This window comes from Balaenoptera acutorostrata, chromosome 19 (assembly GCF_949987535.1).
Source record: "Balaenoptera acutorostrata chromosome 19, mBalAcu1.1, whole genome shotgun sequence".
Lineage (NCBI taxonomy): Eukaryota > Metazoa > Chordata > Mammalia > Artiodactyla > Balaenopteridae > Balaenoptera > Balaenoptera acutorostrata.
Window position 1 is genome coordinate 51,016,674 of NC_080082.1, and position 26,165 is coordinate 51,042,838.

At 39.1% G+C, this 26,165-nt stretch overlaps 2 protein-coding genes across 7 annotated transcripts in view; one reads left to right on the forward strand and one right to left on the reverse strand.

Annotated features, from left to right (window-relative positions):
• ZFP14 (ZFP14 zinc finger protein) overlaps nt 1–15,123 on the forward strand; it is a 69,366-nt gene extending 54,243 nt beyond the window's left edge. For all 4 annotated transcript variants that reach the window (XM_057533318.1, XM_057533317.1, XM_007165213.2 and 1 more), the window contains one exon: nt 12,400–15,123. The gene's annotated coding sequence lies outside the window, so the exon portion shown is untranslated. The remainder of the gene's footprint in view (nt 1–12,399) is intronic.
• On the reverse strand, nt 1,870–25,679 carry LOC103008945 (zinc finger protein 568-like). Of its 3 annotated transcripts, none has more exons than XM_007165211.2 (5): nt 25,155–25,679; nt 24,011–24,063; nt 9,918–10,041; nt 9,526–9,621; nt 1,870–6,998 (listed from the first exon to the last, which is right to left on the reverse strand). In XM_007165211.2, exons 2-5 carry the CDS (start codon nt 24,017–24,019, stop codon nt 5,563–5,565), a joined length of 1,665 nt encoding a protein of 554 aa, XP_007165273.1. In that variant the 5' UTR covers nt 24,020–24,063; nt 25,155–25,679; the 3' UTR covers nt 1,870–5,562. The 3 variants fall into 3 exon arrangements, with proteins under 3 accessions (XP_007165273.1, XP_007165274.2, XP_057389297.1); XM_007165212.2 differs by lacking the exon at nt 25,155–25,679 and adding an exon at nt 24,811–24,939; XM_057533314.1 differs by lacking the exon at nt 25,155–25,679 and adding an exon at nt 24,397–24,665.
• Between the last annotated feature and the right edge of the window lie 486 nt (nt 25,680–26,165).

The window sequence follows — 26,165 nt, forward strand, 5'->3', positions numbered from 1 at the left end:
ACCGCTGGTTTATTATGTGTTTTCATATTACAAAGGCAGTAGAGACTGTATGACCACAAAGCCTAAAATATTTACTGGCTGGCCCTTCACAAAAGTTTGACTTTTTGTCACAAAAAGGAAGATACATGCTAGACTAAGAAAACAAACTACAAAATATATGACAAAACAATCTCCTTAACAAAATTTCTACAAATTGCTTTAAAAGCTAGTCTAATTAAAAGGAATAGATTAAAAAAAGCAATTCACAGAAATAAAATTCAAATGAGTCAGGCATGGTAGATGCTCAACCTCATTGGCAGTTAAGAAAATGCAAATTGAGGGCACATTCTTTTTCTTCACCCAATTTAACAAAAAAGGTTCAGTCCTGGTTGAAGTTAGGTTGGAAATAGATACAAATTCCTGTAGAGTTTAATGGCAAGTTTCACCAAAAATAAAAAAAATTAAAAAAAAATAAGGCATTAACTACATTTAAAATATACTATGTTGTCAGGCAAGGAATCCAACTGATAGGAATCTACCCACTTCCAGAAATTAAAAAAGCAACATGAAACAATACATGTGCAGTAAAATTGTACAATCATTTGTAAAAATAACAAACCTGGACTTTCATTGGTAGAATAGGGTTTGTCTTTATTATGTAATCATTTAAAATTTTTTAAATTTTATATTGGAGTATAGTTGATTAACAATGTGTCAGTTTCAGGTGTACAGCAAAGTGATTCAGTTATACATATACATATCCATTCTTTTTCATTTTCCCATATAGGTTATTACAGAATATTGAGTATAGTTCTCTGTGCTATACAGTAGGTCCTTGTTGTTTATTTTATATACAGTAATGTGTATATGTTAATCCCAAACTCTTGATTTATACCCCCCCATTTCCCCTTTGGTAACTATAAGTTTGTTTTTGAAGTCTGAGTCCGTTTCTGTTTTGTAAATAAGTTCATTTGTATCATTTTTTTTTAGATTCCACATATGTGATATCATATATTTGTCTTTCTCTGACTTCACTTAGTATGATCTCATCCATGTTGCTGCAAATGGCATAATTTCATTCTTCTTTATGGCTGAGTATTATCCCATTGTATAAATATACTACATCTTTTTCCTCCATTCCTCTGTTGATGGACATTTAGGTTGTTTCCATGTCCTGGCTATTGTAAGTAGCACTGCAGTGAACACTGGGGTGCATGTAATTGTCCAAATTATGGTTTTCTCCAGATACATGCCCAGGAGTGGGCTTGATGGATCATATGGTAGTTCTATTTTTAGTTTTTTAAGGAACCTCCATACTGTTCTCCATCATGGTTGTACCAATTTACATTCCCACCAACAGCGTAGGAGGGGTTCCTTTTCTCCACACCCTCTCCAGCACTGTTTGTAGACTTTCTGATGATGGCCATTCTGACTGGTGTGAGATGGTACTTGTGGTTTTGATTTGCATTTCTCTAATAATTAGTGATGTTGGGCATCTTTTCATGTGCTTTTTCTATGTAAGCATTTAAAGCTAACTAGTTACATCTGTAGGTTTTGACTGGAAGGAAGTCCACTGGTATGTTATCAAGTGAGAAAAGGAGGGTATACTTCAATGTGTCAGCACAATCCCATTCAAATTACACCGCTCCCAGCCATAACCCCCATCACGAAAATAAAGCTCCAATGTGGGTATGAGAGAGTATGGAGAAAAGGATGAAAGGCTTTTGATGTTGGCACTTCAGAAAATAGGTATAGATAGCTCTTCTTTTTGTTTTGTTTAAACCTTTGCAGTATATCTCATTTTTGGCAAAACATGTTACATAAATTTGGAATAGAACTCTCAAATCTTGAAAATAGAAATATGTATACATGGGCAAAAAATCAGAATCATTTCTTTTTTAAATTTTTTATTGAAGTATAGTTGAATTACAATGTGTTAATTACTGCTGTACAGGAAAGTGACTGAGTTATACATATATTTTTTCATATTCTTTTCCATTATGGTTTATCACAGGATATTGAATATAGTTCCCTGTGCTATACAGTAGGACCTTGTTGTTATCCATTCTATATATACCAGTTTGCATCTGCTAATCCCAAACTCCCAATCCAACCCTCTCCCATCCCCCTCCCCCTTGGCAACCCCCAGCCTACAGAGAATCATTTCTTGAAATTCATTATAACATTTATTATAACTCAAAAAATGTTAGAAATTGTAGAGAAAGTATAGATAAAATTTAGTAATCATTTCCCTCTTTTAAAAAAATGCTCAAATTTTTGTTATAAGTTGTCCTCCAATGGGTTGATTGATATTTAGCTATGAACAATTTAATCTGTCACATAATATATGTTTACATTAAACTTAGTATGTAATATTTTTCTAAAGTGTGGGGCAAAGGTGGAATACACTGGATGGTGATTACTCCAAATGCTGTGACTGACTACACCCCATGAGCTGTGATTAAGAGGACAATGCAGTGATCTCACAGCAGTTGAATATGCATATGCTGTTAATAGTTTACTACTTTCAGTGGATATGTTGTTTTAGTGTCTAGTTTTCAACGTGCAAACACTACATTTATACATCACATTTTTTACAATCTGACAGATCAGGTCATGAACCATTTTATTCTAGACAAAACAACCCTCTGTTTTCTCTTAATAGGCTGCTAGCTTTGGCTTGCTATTTTAATTGGAATACTCATATACCATGAGTACAATGGATTATTTTTATAGCTGATTTGAGCTGGATGCTGTCCTTTTCCAAATTTGGTACAGGGGTTGTGTTAGCCTCATAGCTGATACTCTTTATATCTTAAAGACTTAGATTTTATCTGTGAGTTACTCTAGAGGAATTATATGGTGTAGCTCTTTAATTAGTTTTTTCTTGGTTCTTACTATATTCAGGAAACTACTACTTTTCCTGAATTTCAGACATACTAAAAAAAATTGCATATAAACATATACTGTGAGATGCTGAATGCAAACAGACATTTCCTACATCTTAACAAATCAAAGTTGTATATATATACACACACATATACGTTTAAGAAAATAATGCTTTTTCTATAATTCCACATACACTATAAAAAGCTTAATATAAACATTTTCTCATCTTACTAAATTAAAGTGGAATAAACGTGTATATATAGGAAAATATTTTTTTCTAGGACTCGGATATATAAAGTTGAATATAAACTTACAACAGATAGGCATGGAATTTCTTAGTTCACACCCGTCCGGGCACAGGGCAGTTCTGAATTGTTTCATCATCTCAATAATGTCAAAGACACAAGTTATTCCTGTGCCAATCTCAGTTTCTCGCCTCCCCTGGTTGCAAAATGGCCATAATTCCAGGTATCACACAGACACAGAAACATGCATCCTGTATATAGGAAGACCATTTCCTCCTATTTTGTTAGTAAAGAATATTTAACTGAAGCTCACCTGCAGACTTTTTGCTTAGATCTTCTATGGCCGGGACTGTTACACACATGCCCAGCTGCAAAGCAATTAGGAGGGCAGGCATCTGGCATTTAGACTTAGGTGGGCAGCAGGCAATCCTGGCAAAGGGAGAATGGTTAATACCAATGGACAGGCAACCAACAGTGTCGGCCACAACAATATTGGCTTATTTCTTCACCTCCTTCATTTCTGTAGTTACATATCCTTTCTCACTTATGACGCTTGAGTTTTTTCTTTCTAGGGTGCAATCTTTTTCACTTCAAAAAGTTTAAGGTGTTTTTTTGGGCTTTCTACTTATTTTGTTAGAGCACCTCAACATACTACAGTTGGATGCTTATTCATTCACGCTCTCGTTCCTCTGATCAACAAATGTTTACTGGGAACCTACCAGGAATAGGCAGTGCACTAAGTATAAGGAAGTGAGAATGAATCCTCGCTTTGAATTGTCCCTGTTTTCTACATATATTGAAAGAAGTTAAATTCCCTCAGAGTAAAGCTTTGGTTGCGTCCTACAAATTTTAACATGAAGTTGTCTCTTTGTCATTCATTTGAATGACAGTCTGCCTAATGATAATTTGCCTTGATTTCCTTTTTTAAAAAAAATTTAGTTATTTATTTATTTTTAGTTTTGGCTGCGTTGGGTCTTTGTTGCTGCGCGTGGGCTAAGCGGCAAGCAGGGGCTACTCTTCGTTGCGGTGCCCGGGCTTCTCATTAGGTGGCTTCTCTTGTTGCAGAGCACGGGCTCTAGGCACACGGGCTTCAGTAGTTGTGGCACTCGGGCTCAGTAGTTGTAGCTCGCGGGCTCTAGAGCACAGGCTCAGTAGTTGTGGCACATGGGCTTAGTTGCTCGGCAGTATGTGGGATCTTCCCAGAGCAGGGCTCGAACCCGTGTCCCCTGCATCGGCAGGCGGATTCTTAACCACTGAGCCACCAGGGAAGCCCTGCTTTGATTTCCTTTTTAATGTAAAAATTATTTATACAAGTATCTTAAATTTCCTTGTGGAGAAATGGATTTTGGCTGAGCCTTTATTTTCTAATTCACTAAAAGAGAGGCCAGAGATCATGGCATATGTCTCTTGTTTTTTGGAAGGTCTTAAAAAAAATTATCTAAGTCTTCCCTCTGACCTCACAGCACCCCACTTTTATTCTACTGGGGTTCTTTACATCATGAATCCCCTAATGGGGGAAAGGGCAACCTATGAAAAGCTTCAGTTTTAAAATTTTTCTGCAGAAGGAACTATCTAACATTCCATGAAGAAAGATGATGTAAGATGTTCATATAGTCACTGCACACATAAGGCCTTCCTCTCATATGATCTCTAATACACAATTAGGAAAACAAAATTAAGAATAAAGCCCCTCTTATTTAACACACTTTCAATATGCGCCAGACACTATTCTAAGGGATACAATATACACAATGCTACTAAGAAATATGGTGCTAATATTACTAATTGATAAATGAGAGAATTTGGTTAAGTTATTAGCCCTATAAGAAATGAGTAATAATGGTGAAGCCAAGTAAACAGTAAATATTGGTTAAATCCTTTCCCACTCTGATTCAGTTCAGATTAATTTTAGAGAATGAGCTTGCAAACATTTAACAGGAGTTGAATGGAATGGAAGAATCTGCTGCATTTTTAACAATGTAGCCTTCCTCTAGTACGAATTATCAGATGAATAATTAGTTAGCTAAAGCAAATTGGTGCTCCATATAAATATTTATATTGTGACTCCTGATTTCCCATAAGGGCTAATGACCCTTGATGTTGAGAAAAGTTAGAATGATTAATGTTTCTAACACTGCTTTCTTAATAATCCTTCCCACTTTCCTTATATTCACGGAGTTTTTCACTTTTTCACCAATTGATTGAACTCTGATGTCTAATAAATTCTGAAACACAAATACACCCCTCCCAATTCATAACATTTATAAGGTTTTTTATCAGTAACAAATGTCAAATTCTGGACTGCCTCACATCCACAGTATGAACTCTGATATTAAGTTGTTATCCTTAAATGCTTTCCCACATTCCTTACAATTACAGTGGTTTTTGTTTGTGTTTTACTAGTATGAATTTCCAGGTGTCAATTAAATTCCAAGCTTCCCACATGTTTTCATTCACTCCTCTGTCCTGTATGAATTCTTTGATGTTGACTAAGGTGTGAGCCACGAATAAAGGCTTTCCCACATTCCTTACATTCATAGGGTTTCTCACCAGTATGAATCTTCTGGTGTCGACTAAGTTCTGAGCCACGACCAAAGGCCTTCCCACATTCCTTACACTCATAGGGTTTTTCACCACTATGACTCCTCTTGTGATGAGTAAGTTCTGACCTTCGAATAAAAGCCTTCCCACATTCCTTACATTTATGGGGTCTCTCACCAGTGTGAACTTTTTGATGTCGGATAAGTTCTGTGCTACAAGTAAAGGCCATTTCACATTCCCGACATTTATAAGGTTTCTCACCCGTGTGAGCTCTCTGATGTCTGGTAAGTTCTGAGCCACGACGAAAAGACTTCCCACATTGCTTACATTTATATGGTTTCTCACCAGTATGAACACTCTGATGTCGGACAAGATGTGAATCAGAGATAAAAGCTTTCCCACATTCCTTACATTTATGAGGTTTCTCACCAGTATGAATTCTTTGATGTAGATTCAGTTGTGAGGCACAACTATAGACCTTCCCACATTCCTTACATTCATAGCGTCTTTCACCAGTATGAATTATCTGATGAAGACTAAGTTGTGTGTCATAACGAAAAGCTTTCCCACATTCCTTACACTTATGGGGTTTCTCACCAGTATGGATTCTCTGATGTCGAAGAAGGTGTGAGGGACGGGTAAAGGCTTTCCCGCACTCCTTACATTCATAGTATTTCTCATCAGTATGAATTCTCTGATGTAAATTAAGTTGTGAGGTAGATGGAAATGCCTTTCCACACTCTGTACATTTATAGGGTTTCTCACCTATATGAATCCTTTGATGTTTACTAAGTTGCGAGTTAGAATGAAAGGCTTTCCCACATTCCTTACATTTATGAGGTTTCTCAGCAGTATTAATGCTCTGAGATTTAGTAATCTGAGCGTCACGAATAAAGGCACATTTCTTATTTTCATCACTTTTTTTGCTTTCATGAATTCTCTGATGCTTATTCAAGTCTGACCTACTATTAAAGGCTTTCCCACATTCTCCACATTTAGAGCCTTTTTCCTTATTATGACTTCTTTCATGTTGACTATGGTGTGATTGGTACCTGAAAGTCTTACATTCCTTGGATTCACAGGATTTTGCTCCAGTATGAGTTGTCTGAGGTGTTCTATGATCTGTGCGCTGAATGGAAGTGGATCTTTCTTCAGAGGTTATTATGGCTTGTCTGAAACGTCCTTCTTGTAGCCTCTCCAAGTGGCATCTGATTTCTCTGTTACTTCTGACCCTAGTGCACTCAAGGGTAGAGCTTGTAAGTCTTTTTGTTATCTCTGGTTGCAATGATTGAACTTCATAACTGTCCTCCTTTAGCATCTTGGTTTCTCTTCTAGACTCCCAGTCTGTAAGATAACAAAGAAAATAGTGGGTATTTTCATGTTGCAGGAGAGGAAAGTTCTCAGGTAGAAATGACAAACTAAAAATAGTGAATAATGTAAACTGCTCTTAACACTGCATTGCAACCTGAGAAAAAGGGTGGGGGGGAATAAGAACAGAGAAAATGAGGGGAGCTTGTGAAGGAAGTGATTTTTCGCCTCTGGTTAAGAATCAGAATCAGCTGGGGAACTTGTTAAAAATATAATGTCCAGGACCCAACCAACTAAATGAGAATCTAAAGGAGTAGGACATTATCTAACAGCAAGTCCTCTCATCTCTAGCCTCAAATATATCCAGGTTTTGACTACTTCTACTAGTATTTCTAGTAGCGATCACCTTGTCCAAAGCCATCCCTCACCAAGATTAACAAAACACTATCCTGGAGTATCTCCCTACTTCCTCCGTACATTCCACACACAACACAGTGGCTAGACTGTTCTTGTTAAAATATGCTAGATCATGCCATTCTTCTGCTCAAAATTCTCCACTGTATTTCCCTCTCATGCAGAGTAAAAGTCAAAATCCTCCTGTGATCTACAGGGCCTTCCCTGAACTTGTCCTGCACTACCTCATTCTAACCTCACTGCCTAACTCCTCCCCTTAGCTGACTCTGTTCCAGCTCCCTGACCAACTGGATGTTCAAACTTGCCAAGCACACCTCTCCTTCAGAATCTCTGCCTGCAAATATCTTCCCTAAGATATCAATATGGCTCTTTCAATTACTTCATTCTGACCTCTATGCAAACGCAGACTTAAAGACAGCACTATTCTCTTTTTTTGGCCATGCCCCACGGCATCTCACTTCCCCAACCAGGGATTGAACCCGGGCCCTGGCAATGAAAGCACCGAGTCCTAACCACTGGGCCACCTGGGGATTCCCCAAGAGACCACGCTTTACAAAACAGGACCCTTATCACACTACTTACTGCATTTTTCTGCAGTACACATGTCATTTAATCTATTTCTCCAACATTATTATGAAAACTTTCAAACATAAAGAAAAATGAAAAGAATCAGACAGGGAACCCCCATATTCCCACTAGCTAGATTCTACAATAAACATTTGGCTCTACTTGCGTTTTCACACATCTATCTACCCCTCCATCCATCAATCCATCTTGCAGACATTAGTACACTTCACCTCAAAACTCAACAGATTATACTTTAACTTGTTTACTTCTCTACTGTCTGCTCACCCTTCACTGTACCTATAAGAGTAAATACTCAATGACTGTTTGGTGAATGAATGGCCATTTTTTTTTTTTTTTAATCTCCCTCACTGATTGAGGCAACTCAAAGTGTGGCACTCACTGTTTAAATACAGTGCCTTTCCCACTGCACTTAAAAAAAAATACAAAATTCCCTACCAGACCTGCAAAATTCTATAGTATCTGACCCCTGCTTCCCTATTCACCTTCATTTTGAGGTGCTCTCACCTTGACTCACCATGAGCTCACTATACTGGCATCCATTTGACTCCCATATCATGCCAATTACTTTCTCATCTTAGACCCTTTCAGGAAATGTTTCATCTTTCATGAATGTTTTGTGTTCCAGGATCTCTCCATGGCCAGCTTCTCTCATTCTAAATATCTTAATTTTCTGTCATGTATCCTGTTCTTTGCCCTCGATCTTTTTCTCAGTTCTGGAATTACATATTCGTTCATCAGTTTATCTACTGGTATAATTTCTCCCTAAGTGGCCTAGAACTAACATAATACGTATTTTATGCTCCATGATATAACCAACCCCAGCATACAGTTCAATTAATGTTAAATAAACTAATCAGTAGATTAAGCGTTTTCAGATGGAAGTAAAGAGAAATATGCTAAAGATAATGAGATTAGGAGAGTGACTTGAGATTCACTTATCACTCCATGCTTCCAATTATTTAACAGGTGATAGAGGTGTCTTCCTGCCTCTGATTCCTTCCCAGCTTCAATATGCTCTCCCTACATCACTTCCGATGCATATGGCAGTTAACGCAGAAGCAAGCCTGTCATTAGAGCAAATCTGTTCATGTGCCTACACCAGTGTCCTAGAATATTGACAGTTTTACACAACAATAAAAATCTATGTAATCTTACTCAATAACAGCCCAATCAAAAAATAGGCAGAAGACCTAAATAGACATACAGATGGCCAACAAGTACATGAAAAGATGCTCAACATTGCTAATTATTAGAGAAATGCAAATCAAAACTACAATGAGGTACCACCTCATACTGGTCAGAATGGCCATCATCAAAAAGTCTTCAAATCACAAATGCTGGAGAGGGTGTGGAAAAAAGGGAACCCTCCTACCCTGTTGGTGGGAATGTAAATTGGTGCAGCCACTATAGAAAACGGTATGGAGCTTCCTCAAAAAACTAAAAATAGACTTGTCATATGATCCAGAAATCCCACTCCTGGGCATATATCTGGAGAAAACAATACTTCGAAAAGATACATGTACCCCAATGTTCACTGCATTAGGTGAGTTCCATTACTCACCTGGGCACCATTCTTTTGTCTCCTTGCTGTTAACCATCCAAGGTTCCTTCCCCTGCTCCAATAAGGAGATCACATCTGGCTTAGAATCAGAAAATCCTGTTCAAGAAAGAAAAAAAGGACCAAGTTATATTGTGGGTGTCCCAGAATTAAAATCAGTCCATGATTATCAGGAAAGAGGACTAAGTAAATTAAGGGTCAGAGGAAAGGCTGAAGAAGATAAAGTCTGATGGAGCAGCCAATTTCTAACTTCACAAGGCACAAAAAGCATTCTCTGGTAAGCAAGAATCATTAATTCAGTCAAGCACTTGGGAGGCACTCACAAGAAATTTATAACAATAAACATAAAAATTCCAGAAGGTCAATTCTGAATTTTGGAGAGCAGGTAAACTTACCCAGTGAGATCAGGGTATTATAATTCTCCAACATCACATCTCGGTACAAATCCTTTTGAGCAGAGTGCAAGCACTCCCACTCCTTTTGAGAGAAGTAAATGGCCACATCTTTGAACTTCAAGTCCTGAAACCACAGATAAAAATACACAGAAATTAACGGGCAAAATCTTTACAATAAAATAGAAGAAATTTTGAGAAAGCAATTCAATAGGGGAGCACCGTTGGGAAAACAGGATGTGCTGGACCTTTCAATATGAGTAAGTCAACAGCTCAATATCAAAAACAAACAACCCAATCAAAAAATGGGCAGAATACCTAAATAGACATTTCTCCAAAGAAGACATACAGATGGTCAAAAGGCACATGAAAAGATGCTCAACATCGCTAATTATTGGAAAAATGCAAATCAAAACTACAATGAGGTATCACCTCACACCGGTCACAATGGCCATCATCAAAAAGTCTACAAAGAATAAATGCTGGATAGGGTGTGGAGAAAAGGGAACCCTCCTACACTGTTGGTGGGAATGTAAGTTGATACAGCCACTATGGAAAAGCATGGAGGTTCCTTAAAAAACTAAAAACAGAGATACCATATGATCCTGCAAGCCCCTCCTGGGCATATACCCAGAGACAACCATAATTCGAAAAGATACATGCACCCCAGTGTTAACTGCAGCACTACTGACAATAGCCAAGACATGGAAGCAACCTAAATGTCCATCTACAGATAAATGGATAAAGACGATATGGTACATTTATACAATGGAATATTACTCAGCCATAAAAAAAGAATGAAATAATGCCATTTGTAGCAACATGGATGGACCTAGAGATTATCATACTAAGTGAAGTAAGCCAGACAGAGAAAGACAAATATCATATGATATTGTTTATATGTGGAATCTAAAAAAAAAAGATACAGGCTTCCCTGGTGGCGCAGTGGTTAAAAATCCACCTGCCAACGCAGGGGACACGGGTTCGAGCCCTGGGCTGGGAAGATCCCACATGCCGCAGAGCAACTAAGCCCGTGCGCTACAACTACTGAGCCTGCGCTCTAGAGCCTGCGAGCCACAACTACTGAGCCCACATGCTGCAACTACTGAAGGCTGCACACCTAGAACCCGTGCTCTGCAACAAGAGAAGCCACCGCAATGAGAAGCCCGCGCACTGCAACGAAGAGTAGCCCCCACTCACTGCAAGTAGAGAAAGCCCGCACACAGCAAGAAAGACACAACGCAGCCAAAAATAAATAAAAATAAAATAAATAAGTTTATATAAATAAATAAATAAATTTAAAAAAAGATACAAATGAACTTATATACAAAACAGAAATAGACCCACAGATATAGAAAACAAATTTATGGTTACTAAAGGGGAAATGTGGGCGGGGGAGAGATAAATTAGGAGTTTGGGATTAACATATATATACTACTCTTTATAAAATAGATAATAAGTACCTACTGTATAGAACAGAGAACTATACTCAATATTTTGTAATAACCTATAAGGGAAAAGAATCTGAAAACAATATATGTATAACTGAATCACTTTGCTGTACACCTGAAACCAACACAACATTGTATCAATAAATTGATTATACTTCTATTAGAAAAAAAAAAAGAAAACATGGATAGGTCAGTGTGGAAACAAGGATGATCACAGCACACGTTCTTGGTGCACACATCATTCTTTTTTCTTTTTTTAAATTGAGGTACAGTTGATGTACAAATTATATGTTTTATGTATATAACAGTGATTCACAATTTTTAAAAGTTATATTACATTTATAGTTATTATAAAATATTGGTTACATTCCTTGTGTTGTACAAATCATTCTTAAACATGCTTGCTACTACAGATATAACCGCTTGGCATTATCCTCTTCCATTATCCACCCAGGCCTAGGAATAAACAAAGTCCAGATAATTGGTGTCTTCCAATTAAATGAAACTGTACGTACATGTACATAGCACATGCTATGTTCAGCACATAACACTGTGACCATCTCCTTCCATTCTCTCATTTTAAAAACTTGTTTAAAAGTCTGAAGAATTCAGAAATTCCCTGGCGGTCCAGTGGTTGGGACTCAGCGCTCTCACTGCCAAGGGCCTGGGTTCAATCTCTAATCGGGGAACTAAGATCCCACAAGCCACGCGGAACGGCAAAAAAAAAGTCTGAAGAATTCAAAGATATCTTTAAAAATCTCTCTTATGATTTGGATATAACTTATGTGATTTAATTTCTTAAAAACTCAGGCTCATATTTAATCCTAGCTGTTTTCCATGTCACTATAAATAGACATCATTTTCATTGGCTGTATGATGCCCCATCTTATGTATTCAATGTTCTTATTTTGCAGCACTAGCTTAGACAAGTTCTCTTGCAGTTACAAGAGTCGTTACTTCTCAATAATTTATGCATCTGGTTAAATTGTTCCTGTTACAATAAGTTGTCCCTAACTATACTCTCCTTGTTCCAGAACTACCAGGACTGATGGAGTAAGATCCAGACTCACATTGATGTGACCCAAGATAAGTATACACCACACAAGTTCAAAATGGACCCACGGACTCCTTGGAATATCACATAACTTCATATACTGAATCTATCATATCTCCTATCATATTCCCAGTCAAAAAGAATCTCAAAGCTAAAGATATGGGCAAACACTGAGAGTGCAACAAGTCAGTGTCAATTACCTTCTTGTTTATCTGGAAAACCCAAGTTTTCCATGCAACATGGAATCTCACTTAATGACTCACCTCCACTTCAACAAAGCACAGCTCTAACAAGGGAGGTACAAAATTTTCAGCAAGGGTTGATTTTCCCATTCCATCAGTACTCCTGGTGGAAGGATAAGCACTCATGGAATGCTAAGGGGTTTTCTGAATAAATAGCTAAACATCTGTTGGAGAACAGAGAGACACTTATGGGACAGCAGCCTTTGGTAGCATCACTCATTGGAATAGGAAGAAGTGGGGAACAAGTCCCTTGGAAAGGCTCAGGGAGGCAGGCAGTTTCAGGAAAAAGAAATCCACTGTTCAAATCTTCCAGAATAAAAAATGCTTTCAATGAAGGAGAGAATAAACATCAATTCATATAAACAATGGCTTTTAGGGTTGCAAAACCAGATCATTTATATCCTGGGCTCATCTAACAGAAAAGCAAGCTTAAAAAGGCAAAGGAAGAAGAAGCAAGAGCAGCCCTGAGTTACCAGACTGACCTCAGAGTTCCCAAAGGACTGAAAATGAATTTTCCTCTCTCCTCCTCTGTTCCTATCTTCCTGCTTTTGGCAACCCAGTGAGTACACACACACACACAGAGTCTCTTTCTCTTTCTTGATTTGAAGGAGAATAACAAACCTTTGCTTTCCCTGAATCCCAGGGAATCCAACTGTCCATAATGTATTCAGAAGAAATAACCTTCCCACTGTCAGGAGCTCATCTGAGCCCAGAAGTGCCTGCTCTAACCTGCCCTGGGTTGACCCTTGTTCTACCTGAAAGACACTGAGCTCCTCAGCCATGGAGGCATCTCAACGACATGACGGCACCCTCAGGCCCAGGAGCACAGGATATTTAGGAAGGCCCAGCCCTGGACGGTTTCTGCGACAGAGGTCTCCAGCCTCCTCCAGGCCTAAGACTCAGGTACCTCCTTGGCTTTGTTCCCATAACCCAGAACTAGGGCCCTTAGAACCCAAACTGGAACCTCTTTCCACAAAGACCCTATCCAGAATCACCAGTACTGAGCCAGTACATGAAACCGTAATTCTCAGAATCCTTGTGGCCAAGTACATTCTGGTTCCCAACCAAGATCACCCATGGCTTTCCTGCCTGACATTATTCCTTCTCACCCCACCCTCAGCCTTCCTGTTGATAGGCAGTGTTCACTGCATCTCAAGCACAATTATTGCGCATTAAGCACTTTAAGTTCCTGGTGCCTTGTATGTATTAATCCTCCGGAGAGGCCTATGAATCTTAACTCAAAGGAAACTTTAGGTTAGAGAAGTGAAGTCATTTACTCAAATCTGCAGTAAGCAATGGCATTGCTGGGCTTTAGATCTAGATTTCTCCAATTCTATAGCTGAATGCCTTCCACTTCTGACTCTTGCAGATGCAGTCAGGGATTTCCTGATCCTTTGCAAGAACCCTGAGCTGGACTCTGCACTTAGGGAAGCAGAAAATGCTTGGTCTGCTCTGTCTGTCACTGCTGAGCACAGCACTCTATGAGGGAAAATCAAAGGTAGAAGTGAAAGGAGGAAAGAAGCAGTTCTGCAAACAAAATTCCTTTATCCAAAAATTTCAACCAAAATCCCCCATGACTCTGGCTCTGTGTGGGCACTGGGGACATGATGAGTCTGACCCAGCACTTGTCCTTAAAAAGCTCAGAATCAGGGAGAAAAACAGAAAAATAGAGACAATCACCGGACATCAAGCTCTGTGGGGGACTGGATACCACGACCAAATCGCCAGCTGAAAAACAATGTACTGAGTATTAAAAAGATTTTAACGGAATGTAATGATGAACTGGCAAAGACGGAAAATAATCCCGAGAGGCTAAAACTAAGTCAAAATGGGAACCAAGAGGAGTGTGCTGAGTCACTGATGCTTATTTTACCAGAGAACCTCTGCTGAGCCCAGATGACCATAAGCTTTGATACTCATGACCTTAAAGGGTAGGGAGATAGGAGATCAAGCCTACAGCTGGCCCAGATGGGAGTCCAATTGGTTCTGCACTGCAAAGACCTGGGACCTCTAGGACCAGGCCCTCAGAGTAAGGGAAAAGTAGAAGCAGCACTCCCATTCTCAGGGGCTACAAGGAAAACTGTCTGACTTGAACTCTGGCTGCTGGTGGAAGGAAAATATTCTCCCCTGAGGAACTGTAACCACAAATTAGCTCTCACACAGGTCTCAGCTCACATTCCTATTACTAAAGTGAATCTAAAAAACCTACCATCTATGTATGAATCTACTTTAACGTGGTTCTGGTTTGGCAGTGCTCCTGGAAGAAGCAAGCCCAGATGTGTCCTACAAGAACAACCTTCATCCAGACCTCAAGAATCCACGGGTAGAATTCCAAGGAAAATGACCAAAGAGTCAAAAATAATAAAACAACACAACATTGTGAATGAACTAAATGCCACTGTACTGTACACTTTAAAATGATTAATTGTATGTTATGTGAATTTCACCTAAATAAAAAATTAAATAAAAATGAAACATGCAAAGAGGCATAATTCCATGATCCAAGAGTCAGGAAAATCAATTGTTTCAACTTTCATTATATTTGAAAATTTCCATAATAAAATGTTGGAGGGAAAATATCACACCTGCAAAAATTTACATATTACGCAGATAACGCAGGTATATGTTTTTTAGAAAGGGGGTAAGGTATTAAGAAACAAAACTCCACGAAAATAACAGGTAGATTTAAAAGAAAAAAATTAAAACTTCTATAATAAAAAACATAATACCTAAAATTAAATCATACAATGGCTGGAATAAATATCTCTGAAGAGAAAAATAACTGGACTGAAATATTTAAAAAGAAATTACGCAGAATGCTATCAAAGACAATGTGGGAAAGTATTAAGAGGTTAAGAAGATAAAGTAAGAAGGTTTAACATATCTAATTAGAGTTCTAGAAGAAAAAAGGAGAAAGGACTGAAAAAGGTAGTAATTGAAGACATAATAGCTAAGAAATTTTCACAACTGGCAAAAGAAAGCATTATTCAGAAGCCAAATGAGTCTCAAACAATAAATAAAAAGAAATCCGGGGCAATTATATCAAAACTGCAGAGCATTAAAAACATAGACTATGTTAAAAGTAATTTGATATTAAAGACAGATTGTCTACAAAAGAATAACAGTCTGATTGACAGATGTCTATTCAACAGCAACAATGTAAATCAGAGATGACAGAATAAAAATTCTCTCTCACAAGTGAAGACAAATAAAAACATTTTCAAAAACCAAAAGAACAGAAATTCATTAATGTATGTACTTCCAACTAAAGGAAAGTGTTCCCAGATAGAGGGTTTGAGATGTAAGAATGGTGAATGGTGCCGTTCTTTAAAATGGCAAAAATGTGGATAAACTAAGCTAACATTCAATATATAAAATAATAAAAATGTTTTATGGACTAAAAAAAGAAAACAATGAAAGAAAAATACCTGACTACAATATAAGTTGTTTGATCAGCTGGAATATCTAGTTCCTTATACTATCCAGCAAGAGCATAAAGATGTTCTTTAGTTTCAGACACTGGTAAGAAAGTATGTTAAAATGTCTAAGGTAAGCAATAAATAAACAAACATAGTTTATAACTTTCAAACTCACAGAAGGGAAAATGGAATGAGATAATAAAATACAGAAAAGGTAGAATAAAAAGCACAAACTAAGTCAACAAAGATACTTTCAATTATGTCAGTAATTACAACCACTGTATAGACTAAATGCTCTCATTAAAAGATAAAGTTGGTCAAAAACCAAAGCCCAGTTATATGCTGTTTACAAGAGACACATCCAAAACATAAACATCCAGAAAGACTGGAAGTAAAAGGCTAGTAGATAACGTGTACACACCTAACAAATAATAAATATATATAGTACATACACATACACACAAAACAAAAAGGAACAGAATTATGACAGATAAACCCTCATCATTATGGGAGATTTAACATACCTCTCAAAATAACTGATAGATAACACAGATAAAAAGTCAGTAAAAATAGAGAACATTTAAATAATAAAACTAGTGAGCTTGATTTATTGGCCACATAGAGAAAAATGCACCCAACTCAAATAATAATCATCTCAATCATAACTGGAAGATTCTGAAAAACTGACCACACTGGACTTTTAAGACAAGACACAAACATTTTTCATGAATACATACTAATAAAAAGATGCACCTTAATAGGATTGCCTATGGGGGGGGAGGGGTAAATGGAATGGAAGAGAAGTAAATAAATCATCAGAACAAGAGAACAACCTTGCCCAGACCAACAACAATGTGCCATGAAGTGAAGATTATGATTAACACTGCACTCAAAGCCTCCCCCCCCATCCTACCAAGGGAAAAAGAAAAAAGAAGAGAAGGGAACACTATGACATATTTTATGAGGCTAGACCAGAAGTCAGCAAACTTTTTCTATAAAGGGACAGAAAGTAGATATTTTATTTTTAAAATTTTATTCATTTATTTATTTATTTATTTTTTGCTGCATTGGGTCTTCGTTGCTGCACGCAGGCTTCTCACTGCGGTGGCTTCTCTTGTTGTGGAGCACGGGCTCTAGGCACGCGGGCTTCAGTAGTTGTTGCATGTGGGCTCAGTAGTTGTGGCTCGTGGGGTCTAGAGCACAGGCTCAGTAGTTGTGGTACACGGGCTTAGTTGCTCCGCAGCATGTGGGATCTTCCCGGACCAGGGCTCAAACCCATGTCCCCTGCATTGGCAGGCAGATTCTTAACCAGTGCGCCACCAGGGAAGCCCAAGTAAATATTTTAAAGTCTGTGGGTCATTACCATCTCTTGCAACTACTCTACCCTCACAGGGGCATGGAAGTAGCCGTAGACATTACATGAATGAATGAGTGCAGCTATGTTCTAATAAAGCCTTATTTATGGACATTGAAATCTAAATTATATCATTTTCATATGTCATAAAATATTATTATTCTTTTAATTTTTTTTCTAACTATTTAAAAATGTAGAAAACATTCTTGGCTTACAGGCCAGGGCCACAGTTTGCTGACTCCTGGACTAGAGTAACCTTGACAACATAACTTGCATAAAGATTTTATGAAGAATGGAAATTATAGGCCAATCTTACACATGCTACAGATGTAAAAATTCTAAATAAATTATTAGCAAACTGAATTCAGCAATATGAAAAAGAATCATAACACATCATGGCCAAGTTAGGTTTTTCCTGGTGTAACAAGGTATAAATGATTTTAGAAATCAGTTAAAGTTACTAAGCACACATTAGCAAATTAAAAGAGAAAATCCATAAGATCACCTCAAGAGATGTAGAAAGATGTTTCAAAGAATTCAATATTCATTCGTGATTAAAAATTCAGAGCAAATTAGGAATAAAAAGTAATGTCTCTAACCTGATAAAGGACATCTTGAAAAAAATCAAAAATCCAAGAGAAAGCATCATAAATACAAGTGAAACATCAAAGGAATTCTCTCTAAAACTGGGACTAAGAAAAGGTGCCCAAATTCTCACCAGTCAATACTGTTCTGGGAGATGGAACCAGTGTGATAAGACAAGAATTAGCACCAAATAAACACTGAAAAAAGGAAAACATCAATATTTACAGATAACACAATTATTTACACACAAAAAGTGTCCTTATTCATCAATGATATGATTATCTAAGTTAGACGACCCCAAATCCGAAAGAACCTACAAGATATTACAATAAATGAGTTCAGCAAGTTGGATGGATATAAAATCATTATCTAAAAATCAATTTCATGTCTGTATACAAGAAACAATGAGAAAATTAGTCTAAAAATTAATACCATTTACAAAAAACACAAAATATAAAAATACCTAGGAATAAAATTAACAAAAGACGTGTAAGACTCCAATTAAAAAACTTTATTGGAAACCATTATACAAAACTGAAATCAGCAGAGTTATTTATACCACATAGAATGAGAGGGAAACTCAATACTGTAAAAATGTCAACATTCCACAAAACGATCTAAGATTCAATGCTGTATGAATTGATATCCCAACTGGTAACTTGATCAGCCAATTCTAAAATTTATATGGAGAATCCAAAGGCCAGGAACAGCTAAGCCACTCTTTGAGGACAAGACTATGATGGTAGAGGAACATGACTTACCAAATATCAAATATTATTACCAAGCTGTCTTAATTAAGGCAATGTGGTTTTGGTGGAGGGATAGACAAATAGGCCAGTAGGGAAAAACAAACAGACCAGTGGATTAGAAAGGACAGAATAGACCAAAGCGCATATATTGAGATATATATATATATATATATATATATATATATATATATATATATGAACTTAATTTACGACAGAATTGCCACTGAAGTACAGAGAGGAAAGGATGATTGTGGAGTAAGAAATTTGGCCTCCAAAGTGAGATTCTTGCCTTTGTCTAGCTAATAGGACAACCTCTAAACACCTGGAATTCCCCAAGTGACAGGAGTGTCTTTGTTATTTATGGCGGGCCCCCAAGACCACATATGTTAGTTTATGCTAACGAAACTACGCAGGGTAGGGGCTGGCCAGGCCAGAAAGACCAACCATGTCATCAGAATCTTGGGGCTTTGGGTTATGTGATATCAGCTTGACTTCCAGGCAAGTAGGGAAGGGAGATGCTGGAGATTGCATTTAACCACGTGAAAATGATTCAATCTTGCCTATGCAATGAAGCCTCAATAAAAACTCTAGACACTGAGCTCAGGTGAGCTTCCCTGCATGTTATCACATATCAATATAGGGAAGGTAAACTTCAAGTTTGGAACCCTCCCAGATTCTATCCTATGCATCTTTTCCCTTGGCTAATTTTGTTGTTGTTGTTGTTCTATCGGTCCAGTAAGACTGCAAGTTTTTTTTTAATTGAAGTATAGTTGATGTACAATATTATAAGTTACAGGTGTACAATATAGTGATCCCTTGGCTAATTTTAATGTATCCTTTCCCTGTAATAAATGTGACCATGAATATAATAGCTTTCAGTGAGTTCTGTGGGTCTTTCCAATAAATTGTTGAACCTGAGGATGGTTGTGAGAATTTCTAAATTTATAGCCAGCTGGTCTGAAGTGAGGGTGGCCCTGGGGCCTTCAAACTTGCAGCTGGCGTCCGAAGTGAGAGCAGGCAGTCTTACAGGGTTTATTCCCTTCGGCTGTGCAGTTTGCCTAAACCTTTGCAATGGCCTTTTCCATAAATGATGCTGGGATGTTAGTTATCCAAATGGAAAAAGTAAAATTGGACCCTTGCCATACACCATGGTAAAAATCAACCCCAAGTGAATTAAAAGCTTAAACACAAAAGGCAAAACAAAACCATTTATAGAAAACATTATGGGAGAATATCTTTCTCTTAGGAGAAAAGAGATTTCTTAAACAAGACATACATAAATTAGTTAAGGAAAACAGTGTTAAATTTGATGGCATTAAAATTGAGAATTTCTACTATCTAAAGGTTAGAAGTTAAGACAAAAAATGAGAGAAAGCATGTACAGCACATATGACTGACAATCCACAGTATTTAAGGAATGCCTACAAAGCATTAAAGGGGATGAAAAACTGGAAATATAAAACTCAATAGAAAAATTAGAAAATGAGATGAAATGGTACTTCAGAGAAGAGAAAGCATGAAAGGGGGCTCAACTTCATTTAAAACCAAGATACGCACATTTAAATTCAGAATAACATAGCAATTCACGCCCACCAAATGGGTAAAAATTGAAGTCTGACAGTACCAAGTATTTGGTGAGGATATGAAGTAACAGGATTTACTACTGGGTATAAACACTAGAACAACTGGGCAATGTCTAGTAAGATTAAAGATGCACATACGCTATGACCCAACAATTCCATTTCCAGTTATATACCTAGAGAAATTCTTGTGCATGATACCAAGAGACAAATTCAAGGATGTTCATAGGAATAATGACTGTAATATGAAAGAAAAAAAAATATTTATACAGTGGATGGCTATACAGTAGGATAAATTCACAATGTGAATGAATCTCATGAATATACGTTGAGAGACAAGTAATGAAGTTGCAGAAGATTCCAAACAGTTTGATTTTATTTATATCAAATTTTAAAATGACAATAAACACATATGATTGAAACTGTAAAGAAAAGCAAGGGAAAGAAAAACATAAAATTCAGAATAACAGTTACCTCTGAGGGGCAGAAAAGGGAATTGGATTGGGATGATTCACAGCACACATGGGGTTTTTAACAATGCTTAATGTTCTACTTCTTAAATATGGGTGTTCAGTCATTCACCACACCATAAACATTTTTTACTATTCAATATTTAATAAAAGCAGTCTTTAAATGAGAGTTACAATACAGTGTGATAAGAACAGATGCAACACAGAGGAATGTAGCCACTCAGAGGCAGCAAGCATAATCAGGAAAGTGAAGTAGGCTTCACAGAACCCCGAGAAAGTGGCGGTGAGGGATAAGCGCCCCTCTTGTGCTTCTTGTGCCACGGAGGCCAGAGATAGCACTGTGCATTCTGAGAACAGCTAAAGTCAAGTCAGAGAGGGAGCAGAGCAATGAGACTGAAAACAAGTATCAGCTCACGAGACCTTTAGAGGTTCTCACAGGTCAGGGATTTTTTTTTTTTTTTTTGGCCGTGCCATGTGGCTTGCAGGATCTTAGTTCCCCAAGCAGGGATTGAACCTGCGCCCTGGGCAGTGAAAGTGTGGATTCCTAACCACTGGACCACCAGGGAATTCCCTCACAGGTCAGGGGTTTTAAGCAGGATACATGAGCTCCGATTACAAGTAGAAGAAACTTCCTATGGGAAATGAGGTACAGTGACTGACTTAGGTTGAGGGCAATGTGGAGAATTTCATGTAACATGTAGAAGATTAACTGGGGCCCTGAAAAGGAACAGAAGTCCAACAAACAAAAACAGACCAAGCAGCATTCCAAGCAGAGTGAACGTGGTAAGTTGTAGGTAGAGAGGGAGACTAATTGAATCCTGTGTGTCTGAGGAGCAGACAGTTCACTGGGGTAACTGGTGAGGGATTCTGGGCAAGGAGTAGATAGAAGCGATGCTGAAGAAGTCCAAAGGGATCAGAACAGAAAGGTCTTGGGTGACAGTCACCTCTGCCAGGACTAAACATACAATCTTTACTCACCACTTTAGTCCAATACTAGGATTGGTGCTCTAGTAAATATAGAATGTGCTTTTTAGTAAATAAACAATGAATGTGAAAGAGCTAGAGCTTTATCCTGAAAGTAACAGGGATTCACTGAATAAAGGAAGTGACATAACTGGACTATTTTATTTTGGAGTAATAACCTAGAGCCAGGGAGTACAATTAGGTCAATGTACCACCCACTTCCACAAAAGTCTCGTCTGGCACACAGACAGTGGAGTGAGGTCACAGGGCATGAGACCAAGGAGCAGGAAAGAGACAGATGCAAAGGGATCTGCTGCCGCACTGAATGTTGGGGAGATCAGGAAGTAGGAGTTGGGGACCTCCCGGTTGCTGGTGTAAGTGCACATTCAGGTGAATTTCCATTACCAGCATATTCCCCAAACCCTGTAGACTACATTATACAGAAGAAGTTATGAGGAAGCCATGGTCTGAGAGCTAATAAATGATGGAAATGGGGTAAGACTCTACCCTTTTATGCAGTGCAGAGCCTCTTATTAATACAGCGAAAGTACAATGATCACTCTGAGGAGAGGGGGAAACAGAGGGAGAAATGGACAGTCGAAGGTTGAAGGGCAAAGGGGAGCTAGACTTTCTTCCTCACCAAAATGTGCTGAGAATTGATGGGGAGAATGTGGTCCTCTTCTGAGAATCTTAGGAAGGGTCCGGCCAGAATGGAAATTGGAAGACAAACTCAATAAGTTCTCACAGGATTCAGAAAAGTCAAAGAGAAAGGAAGAAACAGATTCATCCAGAAAAGAAAGAATATTTCTTTAGTCTTTAGGGTGAAAAGAATCCTTGAAAAGCAAGTGGACAGAATTAATAAAGGAAGACCTACACTCAGACACATCCAGGAAAAAAAACCCAAATTTCACATACTACAAATAGCATGCCATTCTTTAAAATCAACTAGGAATTTTACAGCCAACATTCTCTAGTTATATCTCAAACCAGATACCTTAAGGATTAAATTGTTTAGACAAAAGTACTTTAGAAAAATGAGTGACTTTCTATTTTTGTAGAGAAGACCTTCTGGCATGACATAAAGAAAACATTTTTTGAAAACTCTGAATCTTAAAAACACACAAAAGATAGATTAACTGTGAAAAAATATTTCGAAAACAACCTATAAATGACAAAGAGAAAATATGCTTAACGTATAAACTGACAAATGGGCAGAAGAAATCAGTAGGCAATTTAGAAAACCCAACTGTATCATTTATTAACTGTAATTTTGGACCAAGTGACTTAACAGAATCTATTTTCTCATCTGTCAACTTAGAATAATAATATATTTCATAAACTCTGAGATGCCACTGACTGTAAAACCACCATTACTTCATATACCACGAAAGAAAAAAAATGCAATCGATGAAACTATAACTTACAGGGAATTGAAAAACCCATCCTGATTTCAGAGAAGTTAAAATGTGGGGGAAAAAGCATCACTGAATTAATGAAATACAGTCATACCTGACTCATAGGGTTGTTATGTGGATTCAACAAGATAACACATACCAAGAACTTCAAACTAGAAGTGGCTCAAAGTAAACACCCAATAAGTTAGTTGCTTCTATTAGCAATGTGATCCCATTCAGTAAACAAAATTACATACCCACACATATGTGCAGACAAAATAATTTTAAAACATTAATAGTGATTAACCTCTAGGTGGTGGGACCATGGGCCATAAACTTTAATAACTTCCTCAAATTTTGAAATTTTTGCAAAAATCTTATATTACTTTAATCGTTAGAAAGAGAGCAATTAGGTTATTTCTATTTGGGGGGGATATCTAAATCTGAAGGGGGCAGGCAGGCATTCCAAGCTGTTAGAAATTTGGAAGCAAATAGGCTACTGCATGTGACTCTGGAGGGGACAACAAAGAAATTAGTGAGACTTAACTAAACGTATTCTGTTCTTCAACTTCCCTGCCAAACCCTGGAGGCACATCCTGTCAAGACTGTTATAGCACTGAACAAAATCCAGGGAAATGGAAAATCCAGATCAGGTAAGACAATGTATGCAAGGCAGACAGCCCAGGTTTAGGTTCCTGGCTGGTTTAGGAGGAAACCATCTCTTCCCCTTTCTCCAAATCACTACTGTAAATCTCTTGGCTAGAATCCTGAAATAGGATAGTGTCCTGAAAACAGAGAAGCCCTTTCCAAGAAGAAAATTGCAAATACAACTTACCTCCGCCATGACTTTTGATGCCCAGCAGCTCTTTTCTCCTCCTCTTCTGGATTCTTAGAGAAGGAAAAAGGCAGAAAATGGTTAAGAAACTAAGAGGCAGCAGTTCCTTCCTGGAGCTCAGAGGAGGCCAAGTCAGCACAAATCCCTACCCCACCCCAGGCACTGAGAGGGAGCCCCAAACCAAAGAAGCCTGCAACCCCACCACCCTCTCTCATCATCAAAAAGAAGAGCAGGCGACCTTAGGGGCCCAGATGGGAGTTCTGGGGAAGACTCCCAGACTGTGGCCTCTTTCCTCCATAAGAGCCTGACTTTGGGTATTTTCAGACCCCAGTATGTTACACTGAGCCCAGATCTGTGGCTCCAAGAAACATCCTAATTGGATTCACCTGTTAAGAGTCCCACATGCCTGAACTTTAGGCTGGGGGCACCTGCCTGGGCCTTGGTGGTCACACGGTGAAAGAACAGAGGAGTGGAAGTAGGAGGGGGGTCCCAGCCCAAAGCTCTAGAAACCCCCCCCCCCGACACCACCATAAACAGCCCCAGGAGAACGGCATTCACTGCGCTGGAGAGCGAGCGGCTGCAGCCGTGCCAGTTCTTGGGCTAGAGAGTGCAATGGGAGCGCAATCCCGGCCTGAGGTAGACGCCCGGAACCCACCCAACCGCGGAACCCACTCAGCGCCGACCAAAAATGTACAAAGAGGGCGCCATTCCCAGCTCCAAAGGGCAGAGTCTGCGACGTGGCCACATTGGGCGCGCGCACACAAGAGCCACAGAGAGTCCCGCTTTGATAGGGTACCCACCACGGGCCCGCGAGGCACTGGTTGCCGAGCACCGGACGTCTGGCGCACAAAGCAACACCAGGGAGTATCTCACGGACTTTCCCCAGGCAGGAGGCCACACAGCTGCGACACCCATGACCTCCAGACATCCCCAGCCCGCCCCCGCGCCAGCCTGAAGCCACACCCACCCGTGATGGCGCGCGGCCCATACCTCCCACCCCCGAGTGTCGACAAGCGGCCTGGAGAGAACCACCCTCCCCGTCGTCCTTTATTTTCCAAGCGCGGGCACGCAGCTTGGACATGCCCGACGGCCACCCATATTTAAAACTCCCGACAGACCCCAGCCCTGCCACGAGCCTCCTCACCGTCCACTCTTCCGGGGTCCTCTCACTCCAGTCTGATTGAATCCGCCCCAAACCAGTGAGCGAGGCAACCTGGAATGCCCCGATCCTTTGCGCCCGAACTCCCGGCAACTCACACCGGTCAGCCAACTTCGGCCGAATTCGCAAACACCGCGGAGCCCTCGGGGAAATGTAGTCCAGAGGGGGGAAAAAAATCCAACTAGGGCCTGAACCGGCACAACAGTCTTCTCCGCCCCAAGTCACGTCGTATTCCAAGCTTCAATGAAGCCCAGTCCTGACCGCCCAGCCGCACGCGAGCATCCTCCGAGAACCTGGGCAAACCCACAGGTCGAGGTAGCAATAGGTGGCTGCGGAGGGGTAAGAAAGGGTTGTGGCCCGTAGAGGCTTCTGGGAAATGTGGCCCACAGGCGGGGAAAGGGGGTGCTCAAGTTTCCGCTGAGAATTCATTCCCAGGTCCCGGGCGCCGCCGGGAAGTGCAGTCCTCACTCCGAAACGCCAGAACGCTGCAGCCTGAAGTCCCGGCTTTTCAGCATGATTTGGGCTGGGCCCACCCTGGAGGCGTCTGGGAAATGTAGTACCAGCCTAGCGTGTTGGGTACGTGGCGGGGGAGAGTCTGAAGGGGAGCAGTAGAGTTCAGGGTGGGGGAGTCTGAGAAGGGCCTGGGGAGGTTCAGGAAGGACAACCCTGAGTCCGGAATGGAACCAATACTAAACTCTGTATACTATGTAATACTGTTTTCAAACATTTTATAAGTACATAAATATAGATAAAAAGACACTTAGGTAATAAGATCGCTGGAAAGTCACACTAACATTTGTTAACAGTAGTTAATTTCTAGGATGTGTGAATTTTTTCTTTTTACTTTAAGAATATCACCTTATATTTTGGCCATTTTCATGTCCTTCTTATAAAACATTACTTATTAAATTTTGTTAAATATAAAATGAATAACTATTGTGGATGCAAATAATCAATAAACCACCTACAATAAGGAATAGAAGAGTTTTATTCCAG

Excerpts from the sequence above, each read along its gene's own strand:
- LOC103008945 (XM_057533314.1), bottom strand. The coding sequence starts at position 24,541 with ATGGTGGTGTCGGGGGGGGGGGTTTCTAGAGCTTTGGGCTGGGACCCC. Across the intron at positions 10,042-24,010 it reads CATCAAAAGTCATGGCGGAG|GACTTGAAGTTCAAAGATGT; the intron begins GTAAGTTGTATT and ends CTGTGGTTTCAG. Across the intron at positions 6,999-9,525 it reads GACAAAAGAATGGTGCCCAG|ACTGGGAGTCTAGAAGAGAA; the intron begins GTGAGTAATGGA and ends GTTATCTTACAG.